General features: G+C 39.1%; 3 protein-coding genes across 3 annotated transcripts; 1 reads left to right on the top strand and 2 right to left on the bottom strand.

The window, feature by feature from the left end:
- Nucleotides 1-1,063: 1,063 nt before the first annotated feature.
- Nucleotides 1,064-3,805, top strand: fgf1a (fibroblast growth factor 1a). Its single transcript, XM_077005917.1, has 3 exons — nt 1,064-1,467; nt 1,826-1,929; nt 2,022-3,805. Exons 1-3 carry the CDS (start codon nt 1,299-1,301, stop codon nt 2,217-2,219), a joined length of 471 nt encoding a protein of 156 aa, XP_076862032.1. The 5' UTR covers nt 1,064-1,298; the 3' UTR covers nt 2,220-3,805.
- ndfip1 (Nedd4 family interacting protein 1) lies at nt 2,884-6,577 on the bottom strand. Its single transcript, XM_077005916.1, has 8 exons — nt 6,354-6,577; nt 5,623-5,716; nt 5,180-5,310; nt 4,936-5,023; nt 4,684-4,808; nt 4,194-4,260; nt 3,955-4,063; nt 2,884-3,800 (listed from the first exon to the last, which is right to left on the bottom strand). The coding sequence occupies exons 1-7, from the start codon at nt 6,381-6,383 to the stop codon at nt 3,957-3,959; spliced, it is 642 nt and encodes a 213-aa protein (XP_076862031.1). The 5' UTR covers nt 6,384-6,577; the 3' UTR covers nt 2,884-3,800; nt 3,955-3,956.
- Nucleotides 6,578-7,102: 525 nt separating this feature from the next.
- gnpda1 (glucosamine-6-phosphate deaminase 1) lies at nt 7,103-9,561 on the bottom strand. The gene is made up of 7 exons (XM_077005915.1): nt 9,421-9,561; nt 9,032-9,199; nt 8,828-8,929; nt 8,557-8,739; nt 8,258-8,442; nt 7,813-7,987; nt 7,103-7,540 (listed from the first exon to the last, which is right to left on the bottom strand). The coding sequence occupies exons 2-7, from the start codon at nt 9,153-9,155 to the stop codon at nt 7,500-7,502; spliced, it is 810 nt and encodes a 269-aa protein (XP_076862030.1). The 5' UTR covers nt 9,156-9,199; nt 9,421-9,561; the 3' UTR covers nt 7,103-7,499.
- Between the last annotated feature and the right edge of the window lie 192 nt (nt 9,562-9,753).

Here is a 9,753-nt window from a genome sequence, read left to right as displayed (position 1 = left end):
TTCCCATTTTACATCATACACAGAAAACCCACAAATTATGGATTAATTCATCAGGACCAGGTACCTCCAGTCTGAAATAACACATACACTTGCTCATTAATTCTACATTTTGTGCGGAAAATGTGGGGGTTTTGAATAAACAATGACATCAGTCCGAACTAAATCTTTCCATTTCTTTGTTTCCTAATCACAGCTACGTCATCCAGGTTCTTTGCATAATCACAGTGGATGGAAATGCGAATTTAATTTGCATTTTCTTCTGTTATAAAGATGTTATATCTTAACCACATAGTTTGCCAAAGTTTTTGTACTCGAAGCAATGATTATAATTTAATGTGAAAGCTTCAATTTTAGGATCTTGTACTGTTACCACACCTGGATTTAGTATACCACACCTGGATTAGTAGACAAATAACTTAATTGAAACAGGTGTGGTCAAGAACAAATTAGAGATTAGGAGTGAAAATCATCAGGTCATTATTATAGCAATGAATCTCTGCTAACATCTTAAATGCTGATGATTCCGTAATAAGGTGCTTATGAAATCTGGGGTTTGATTCTAATGACTTTCGAGTTTTTTGAAAGCTACGCACCGTGTGTGAACCCATAATCGGTCCTGGGTGCAAGAGAAAAGTAAAAATACCATTAAAGTACCTCAGAGCTGGGAGAACTGATCCTAAGATTAACTCAGAGCTGGAAGATCTCTGATCCTAAGAGTACCTCAGAGCAGGGGGAACTCTGACCCTATAAGAGCACCGGAGTGGATGTGCTATGGGTCAACATCCAAGCTGTTCTGTGTTGCTTCTTTAAATAAGCTTAACTGGGGAAAAAGTAAAAACTTCTTTTGTAATTACCTCCTGTGAAATGTAACTAAAATATTAAATGGTTTCATCTTTGCCGCATACTTATTAAAGTATGAATTTCGTTAAAATTTTTATCACATGCGGATCAAAAGCATTTTTCCCTTACAAATGTTTGAAGTCTCTGTCATTTTTTAACAAAATCCTTGAATTGTCCACCACCAAAAATCTGAACAAAAATGAAACCACATGCCTTTGTTTAAGATTAACGCTACAATTTGATGTATGCAAGCACAGATCACAGTGAACTCGACCAGAGTTCCGTGCGTGGGGTTTAAGGGGTTTAATACAAACACTGAACATTTCCGTTTGACCTCAACAACATCCGACCTACCTGCTGCCGCTTCTATCGCAGAGCGTGTAGTTTTTGAATAAACTACAACACAACAGGAATAGATTAGCGCGGTGCTTTGACTTTGAGGGAATCACCTCGCAGAAATGACGGAGGGAGATATAACAGTGTTTTCGCAAGGATCTGGGAAATTCGGATTCAACTCGCCAGATTACCAAAAGCTTACCCGTTTATACTGCATGAACGGCGGATATCATCTCCAAATCCTCCCAGATGGGACAGTGGGTGGAACAAGAAAGGAATATGACCGCTACAGTAAGATTACACCTTTCTTTATAGCCAGCTCGGTTAATGAATGACGTTGTTGATACTGTAGGTGACTGGTGTCCTGGGTGAGACCTACTGTGTGAAGATTAGATAGTATGGCTGGATGTCAGATAACCAATTATTTTGTTTGCTAACACAGCAAAAATATATATTGGCTATATGTAATTCTATAATTGCATGTTATGTTGATATGTACATTTGTGTTCAACTAATGTTACAAAACAGCCTATTTGTGAGGCTTCTGTTGTGAAGATAACTGTGTGTGTGTGTGTGTGTGTGTGTGTGTGTGTGTGTGTGTGTGTGTGTGTGTGTGTGTGTGTGTGTGTGTGTGTGTGTGTGTTTAAAGGTGTATTTCGAATAAAAGCTGTGAGCCCTGGAGTGGTGGTCATAGAGGGAACAGAAACAGGACGTTATCTCTCTATGAGTAAGGATGGCACACTCTACGGGTCGGTGAGTGTAGTATGTTTAATAAGTATTTTACCACTGTATTGTACTTTACCACTTCCATTGTACGTGTCATTTGTGTGCATTTGCATTTCCAGATGGCAGTTACAGATGAAAGTTACTTCATAGAGAGCATGGCAGAAAACCACTACAACACGTACCAGTCCCAGAGAAATGGCCCAAACTGGTATGTTGGAATAAAGAAGAATGGGAAACAAAAAAATGGCTCAAGGACCCATGCTGGACAGAAGGCTGTTTTTTTCCTTCCTCGGCAGCTGGACCAAGCAAAAGACTAGAGTCCAGGCTAATGGATGTAGCAACATGTTCCACGAGTTTCCTGCAGAATCATCCCTACCTTCATTCACACTACTTCACTTACTAAATGTGACATCGCTGGTTCATTTACACCAAGCATAAAAGGCATGCATAAACAATGACTTCAAAGTAGAAACCATTTTACTTTGTTCTAACAATGAAATTATGAAATATATTTATCAAACCTCAAACTGAATGGTAAGAGGGAATTGTGGTATGCTTAGAGATCTTGAATGTAAACAGAGCTAACGTCACTCAGTTTCACTGTGCTGTTTAATGCTTAAACATGAACTGCTATTTAAAGCCAATTTTTAAATAATGGAATATGTTTGATGTTTTAATAACTACTATGAATAATTTGTACAGTCTACCACTTATCCAAGCTTATTAACATTTAACCTCACATCTTCTATCCAACCTGGAATTAATAGTTTAATGATGAGTGAATATTTAGGAGCAGCACATGAAAACGTGGTAAGGTCAGGAAGTGCTAAAGTTAGAACAGCTGCAAAATTATAATGAAAAAGACTTATTAAGCAATAGCTTGTTTTAATGTATTTGGCAAACTTTAACAAGAAATTTAAGAATGAACATGTATATCAAAACATAATTGTGTTACTATCCAGAGATGCATCAGATACATACTCTTGCTAAGGTAGCAATGTTTATTAAAAGTTACTTGCACAAGTTTAAACAGATCACAATATACGACTTTGTGCAGAAGTATTTCATGAACATGCCTTTCACTACAATCTTTAATATGAAACTCAACAAGTCAGTGGTTTACCTACCGCTACTTTATCATAAATTACAGTTGCTCAACACAGATCACTGAAGTAATAAACTTTTCAGGTGTGTCTATTCATTGTTAAATCAAACATCAAATTGTAAAGCATTGCATCTTCTTGTACATTTTGGTCCTACCTATGAAATAACATTTTATATATAATCAAACCCATAAGTAAAACACTAATCAATCATAATTTTGGCATAAGGCCTAGTATGTTCCTGACTTTAAAACTGGTTGTTGCTCTTGCTTCAGTGTTTCTTCAAAGTGCATGTGTAAGTAACAATCGATATTACACTATTCTTAATACATCTATTCTTCAAATTTGACACACAAAAAGGTTTGGTTACAATACTTACTCACAAAGTAAAACTAAAATTTCCCCAGCACTATTTATGAGAAAACTAACAGGCCATTGCATTACCCAAGATATTCTCTGAGTACAGTGTGATTTTTACAAGGATGTATGTGTCTGAAGCTATGGCTGCTTAGCATAACCTTCAGTGCATGCTAATTACAAACATCAGCAACAGACAATGCACCAATGTTGCCATAATAAATTGCACTGGATATTAGTTACTGATTATAAACACAAGATTGGAGGACTATTAACACCCTTTAACATGTACATAAAAGTACCTAAACATTCGGTTGTTTAATAGCAGTACACTGATGTTTAAAGCGATCATATTCTTCTCTTCACTGCTTTCTATTTCCTGCAGATTTGAAGCTGAGCTTGACATTTTGATTTTGTAGAAGTCCTGAGATGAACAATCTATACAGATATAGAGCGCAAGTTTAATGTATGTAAGCCAAATATAAGAAGAGAATTAGGAACGTGAAACTGTTCATCAACAGAAATGTTCTTTTACGCACACACACACACACACACACACACACACGTGTAAATACAAAGAAGATAAACTTACGTTTAATAGATAAAAAGGACTCTGGTTCGAGGAAGAGTTGAGAAGGAATGGTCAGCCATATTGCGGACTCTTGAATAATTAACAAACCCTCTGAAGAACAGCAGGAACCCTGTTGAGAAAGATCAATACCTAATGTAGCATCACTTAAGACAATGGATAAATATTTCTTATCCATTAATATACATTTTTAAGAAAATATTCCTTCAGTAGAAATTCAATCTGCACTCAAACACACTTACCCACAACCAGAAAAACCCACCACAGCCAATACTGCCCATCAAAGTATCCAGGAAAGTATGTGGAGAACTGTTATAAGAAGTATCACAAAAAAAATGTCATGTTGTTAACTGCCCCAAAATTTCTGAACTGAACTGCTTAAAAGGTATGGACATGTTTTGCTACATGGTAGTAAATTAAACATCCAAAAAATTATAGTCCCTCTGCCACAGAGCAATAACTGCTACATTTGTGAAATTTTAGAAGCTAAGCACATCATGGACTTGCATTGTAACCTTCATACTCACTTGTGTTTATCGGAATAAAATGACTCCACAAGAGGGCGCTATTACCTTCAAGTATCTTTGTATGTAACGGTAACAGGAAGGGAAATGCTACTGTTACCGTCATTGCCAATGTGTCCTTGTTCATGAACTGAGGCGTTTATATGTTAAACAACTGTGATCTGTGGGAAAAAATCAACTCAAGAACAACCCGTTTTCTGTGTCTTACCCTGACAATCAGCACCCACTTGACCAGGGAGAGGCCGAACCCAGACACAGCTCCATAGCGGCCTGCTGCTGACGTGGTGAGGCAGAAGGACAGGAAGAACCCGATCCAGTTGAAAAGGAAAGCCACTAGAAATGAGAGATCACAAGATTACAAGCCTAATGTATTCATTTTCAGCAGTCCCTGATTCTATCACAGACAACCTTCTAGTGATCACTGATTAAGGATGTGTATATACGTTCTTCAGGAACTCACTGAAAAAGGTCAGCATGAATATGCCATCGTTTCCAACTCGCAGCTGATCTACGTCATCAAAGTCGTCTCTGGAAATGAAGTCCTCTTCCTGTCACAGATTGAGGTTCGAAAGGATCACACATGTGCACAAAAAAAGGGGCGTCGGTTGTAAGAGCAGAGACAACCCACTTCCCCACCCCCAGGCCGACACACCCTCACCCTGGCTGTGACCCACTTCCCCACCCCCAGGCCGACACACCCTCACCCTGGCTGTGACGAGAGGAACGGTAGACTCGGCCTTGGTCCTCTCAGCTTCGTCATATGACGGCAAAGACGTAGCAACGTTGTACGAGGGCGGGTTGGGGTAATTCCCGTCTTCTTTGTACTCAAAGAAACCTGGAGCAAGCAACCCTCAAACTGATCAGACTCATCATTGTTGGTAACGGTTACAGTCTAAAAACTGATAGAAACTGGCCTTTTCTAAAAATGTATTTAACTACTCTGTGTGCAAATACTGAAAAATTATCAGTTAGGCCTTTCAAATCCCAGTAAATATGTTGCTCCTGCTGTATGTACAAGACACTATTCCTGAGATAAATGAAATAAGCAATAAATTGCTACTGCATTATACCATACCACCATAAATACACATAAGGGTGGTACTGAACATTTTTATGGATTGGTACCGTTGTGTCAAGATGACTTTACCTGTAGCAGCCGCTATGCTGTTGTATGAAGGTGGTGCATCAGGTGGTGCATCAGCCGTGACCGGGGGAACCTCAGGGGTCTCTTCATTAGTTAACTGTGGATGAGACAACATCACCATATATCCTCATACTGTAAGGCTGCTCGTTAGGGTCAGCTAATATATGAATGTCGCAGTAGCTCACAATACAACAATAGTCATATTATCATGACAATGCATCAAAAATGTCCCATACTTTAGTTTATCTTGTTACTGGCTTTGCATGGCTGACAGTTGTAGCTCCAGCTAGCTTGCTAAACCAGCAGTCAACTGGTACCGCAACGTAACCGGAAAACTGGGCCGGACAGCAAGATTAGGAAACGGACCCGATCACATGGGCCCTTAACGTGAGCGACTGGCGTGGCTACATGATCTATAATGTAGATAACTCACTATTATAACTCCGCCAGGTAACATGAGGGAAAGTGAAAGTATAAAATGGTGCCAATCAGACATGTAGCCAGTCGGCTAGCTAACGCCACCTAGTTCGCTGCTACGTTAACGTCAGACGTTATTTACAGCTAGCTAATATAGTCTTCGGGTCAATAGCCGACTGACCGACCACTGCCCTCGATGTCATTTGGCGTTAATAATACCGTCGTGGTTTCCTAAATACGTTCACAGTGACCCAGTTATGGTCAGCAGTAATCACACAAATACAACACGACCGACGTGCTAACTAGAAGATCCCTACCTGCCGATATCCGTTTCTTTGCTCAGCCATTCTTCGGTAGGTTTGATTTGACGGGTCGCTAATTCACATGAGAATCCAGCTACCTACGATCAGTCGCGTAGCCAGACAAATAACGAGGCGATTTCGTGTTGTGTTAACGTCCTCCTTGTTTATTTTACACGGAGATGAAGTCAGTGCTCTGGTTAAGCGCAACCACAGCGAACATGGCCACTGCGCATGCTCTGTTCAGTTATTCTCCAGGAGCGCCGTCTACAACTCGGTACAGAGACTAAAGTCGAGTGTTGTTATCTAACGAATAAAACGGATTTGGTCGTTTAAAACGACATATTCGTTGTATCGCCATTTGTCAAGCAGCTAAAAGGCGCTGTCGTTTGCCGCTGTCACCAGAAGCAGTATGGACATTTAGGGTGTTATTGTACTTTTGACGGCTCTCTTTTTAATACTAGGCTACGGCAAATTTTAATTCCATATATAACATATTACAATAAATGAACTAGAATTATTTGTGTTTAAAATTAATTTCCCATTATTTGTTCATTGTAGTTTGTAGTTATTTTTATAGATGTATCATAAATAAGTGTAATTGTCAAACACAGCAGTTATGTATGCATAAACTGTTCCTCTAGAGTGCATAAAGTGGAATAATTTGATCCCCCTCCCCCAAACCAGTAAAATATGGGTCATCATGTATTTGTGAGTTGGAAATTAATAAATTTGAGAAATGCTCAGAAAAAAACATTGCCACTTCATCAGCTGAAAGTATTAGTTTTAGTAACCACATTAACATCTCACAAACAGTCCCGTTCTGTTGGAAATTCTGTGCATTCAAAAACAAACACACAACTAAGGAAAGGCCATCAAACATTTGTTCTCTGACCAAAATACTCTTAAAACAAGCTTATAAATTCATAGTACTCCATCAATTATTAGATTTTTCCCCTCAATTAATCTACTTCTAGCATTTGAAACCAAGATTGTAGTTACATATTCTTATATATAACATTCTGTTGAAATGTAATTTTGCAAATACAAAATAGGACTTTAAAATGTAATAAACTAAATAAAAGCACACCATATATCAATTAGATTGTATGGATATGTCTTCAAGACTTCAAAAATGTCCTTTCTTCTTCCGATTGCGGCAAACTATGGTTCCTCCACCAGTTTATTGTGAACATGCATCATACCTACAAAATAAAGCACAGTGGGAAACAACAGCTTTACTCTGTACCTTCTCTCGAGTCTCTTTTCATCATAAACTCACAAAAAAGTGTAAAAATTATTCAACAATTGAAGGTGCAGGCCAAGGCGTCTAACACACTTCATGGAAATCTACCTCACAGAGTCTTCTTTATTGAAGGTGTTCAGGAGTTAACGTTACCCCGAATAACTTGACTTGAACTCTTTATAAACACAGAGCTTCAGCCAAAAGCATTGAATCCATGAGGCCCATAATTACCTTTGAAGTATTTCACCGTCTTCACCCGCAACTCTTGGGTGGCATCCTCATCACACACAAAGATAGTCTGAGGGTGCTGCTGAAATGCTGAGACAGTCCACATGTGGTTCACACCCTCCTCAATGGCTTTATACAGGGCAAATGCTTTGTGTGCACCAGTGATGAGAATCATCACCTAGCACAGATGGAAACAGAGAAAAGTAATTTAATGTGAGAAATAAGTCAACAGTTCTACTAAATACAAAAAGACAAAGCCAGAATAAATACAGAATTGAACAAAATAAAGAACAATGGAAAATAACAATAGAAAATGTGGTTGTGACTTGGATTAGAACCAAAATACATTCAATAGGAAAGGTCACTGACCTTGTGGTCACTGAGATAGTGGCTTCTTGTTTTCTTTACATTTTTAAACATGCATTTGAAAAATCTCATGTCTTCATACCTCCCGTGCATCCATCACTGTACCAACACCTACGGTGAGAGCCATGGTAGGAACTTTGGATAGATCTCCATCAAAGAAGCGCGCGTTGGCCAGGATGGTGTCCATAGCCAGTGTTTTCACCCGGGTGCGGGACACAAGACTGGAGCCAGGCTCATTGAAAGCAATGTGACCATCAGGTCCAATACCTGCAGCAAAAGTAGAGCAACTGATTCCATGTTATGCGGAACAACAGGAGCTAATCTCCTTAATGTGTCACCTCTGGCTAAACACCAAGGTCAGAGGTCAAGCTGAACTCTTACCGCCAACGAAAAGATCAATTCCCCCCGCAGCTTTAATCTTGTCTTCAAAGTCTTGACATTCTTTCTGCAGGTCTGGGGCATTTCCATCCAGTATGTGTGCATTCTCTGCCCGGATGTCAATGTGCTTGAAAAAGTTATTCCACATGAAAGAGTGATAACTTTCCGGATGATCTCTTGGGATACCTGAACGGAGACAATGCTCTCTGAAATCTAGAATTTAAGAAAATTCTACGGTTTTATAAATCAAAACTTAAAAAAATTAAATACATACCTACATATTCATCCATATTGAAAGTCTTTACATACTGAAATGAGATTTTTCCCTTCTTGTAATACTCAATCAGTTTTTTATAGCATCCAAGGGGAGTACTCCCTAAAAAAAATATGAACAAGCAGAAAACCAGACCTTGCAGTGATGCCCTTTACCGCAAAGGCGGACACATAGTATTTAAGAAACGAGTTGCAGTGAAACTACCTGTTGGAAGGCCCAAAGTGAAGAACTTGCCCGGACTGGGATTGAAACGAATGATCTTGTTTCTGATGTACTTTGCTGCCCACTCGCTGGCTTCGTCGTATTCGCTGAGTATGATCAGTTTCATTGTTTTCACTCCTTAAGTGTTTTCAGTATATAACGAGACGAACACTACAGAAAAATATCAGTAAACAGCATGAAATATAGCGCTGCCGTCTCCAGACTTTAACCTCATAAAGCCGCCTTCGGCAGGCGGAAGAGGTCTTATCAGTTTATCAGCGATAGAAGGAGGAAAGCTCTTAGAAGAAAATGACAATTCCTGAGAACAACATTGTGTTAACAGTCTAAAAAAATCACAAGCCAAAAAGTATCGTGGGAATATTCGACATTACCAGATTTTGTAATAACGTCTAACGCTTGCACTCTGGAAGGCGTAATGGTGACTCGCGAGGTCTAATCATGTGATTACAAGCAACTGAATGAAAACCTCAATCATCTGAGCCTGTTGTTGCCGCTTCCAGCTGGAGGCTACAGGGACGGTGTGTCATGTGATTCCTAGTGAAAACTGTATAGTTAGCGTATTTGGTTAAGAGGAAGGACTTTCAAGGCACAGGCACGTGATAACATAAGGGGAAGATAAAAATTTCAAATTAATGGTCAGATGCTATAAGCAGATATTCAAAACACATTACAATCTAGGGTAGAAAAATAGTCAAGTCATTCTT

This window comes from Brachyhypopomus gauderio, chromosome 5, assembly GCF_052324685.1.
Source record: "Brachyhypopomus gauderio isolate BG-103 chromosome 5, BGAUD_0.2, whole genome shotgun sequence".
Lineage (NCBI taxonomy): Eukaryota > Metazoa > Chordata > Actinopteri > Gymnotiformes > Hypopomidae > Brachyhypopomus > Brachyhypopomus gauderio.
The sequence above is the reverse complement of the archived record's forward strand: the minus strand, read 5'-3'. Positions and strand labels throughout refer to the sequence as shown.

Coding starts and splice junctions, on each gene's coding strand:
- fgf1a (XM_077005917.1), top strand. CDS start 1,299: ATGACGGAGGGAGATATAACAGTGTTTTCGCAAGGATCTGGGAAATTC. Junction 1,468..1,825: donor AAAGGAATATGACCGCTACA/GTAAGATTACAC, acceptor GTGTGTTTAAAG/GTGTATTTCGAATAAAAGCT. Junction 1,930..2,021: donor ATGGCACACTCTACGGGTCG/GTGAGTGTAGTA, acceptor TTGCATTTCCAG/ATGGCAGTTACAGATGAAAG.
- ndfip1 (XM_077005916.1), bottom strand. CDS start 6,383: ATGGCTGAGCAAAGAAACGGATATCGGCAG. Junction 5,311..5,622: donor CAGCATAGCGGCTGCTACAG/GTAAAGTCATCT, acceptor TGCTTGCTCCAG/GTTTCTTTGAGTACAAAGAA. Junction 4,064..4,193: donor GTGGGTTTTTCTGGTTGTGG/GTAAGTGTGTTT, acceptor CTTTCTCAACAG/GGTTCCTGCTGTTCTTCAGA.
- gnpda1 (XM_077005915.1), bottom strand. CDS start 9,155: ATGAAACTGATCATACTCAGCGAATACGACGAAGCCAGCGAGTGGGCA. Junction 8,443..8,556: donor AATTGATCTTTTCGTTGGCG/GTAAGAGTTCAG, acceptor CTTTTGCTGCAG/GTATTGGACCTGATGGTCAC. Junction 7,541..7,812: donor GACGGTGAAATACTTCAAAG/GTAATTATGGGC, acceptor TTTATTTTGTAG/GTATGATGCATGTTCACAAT.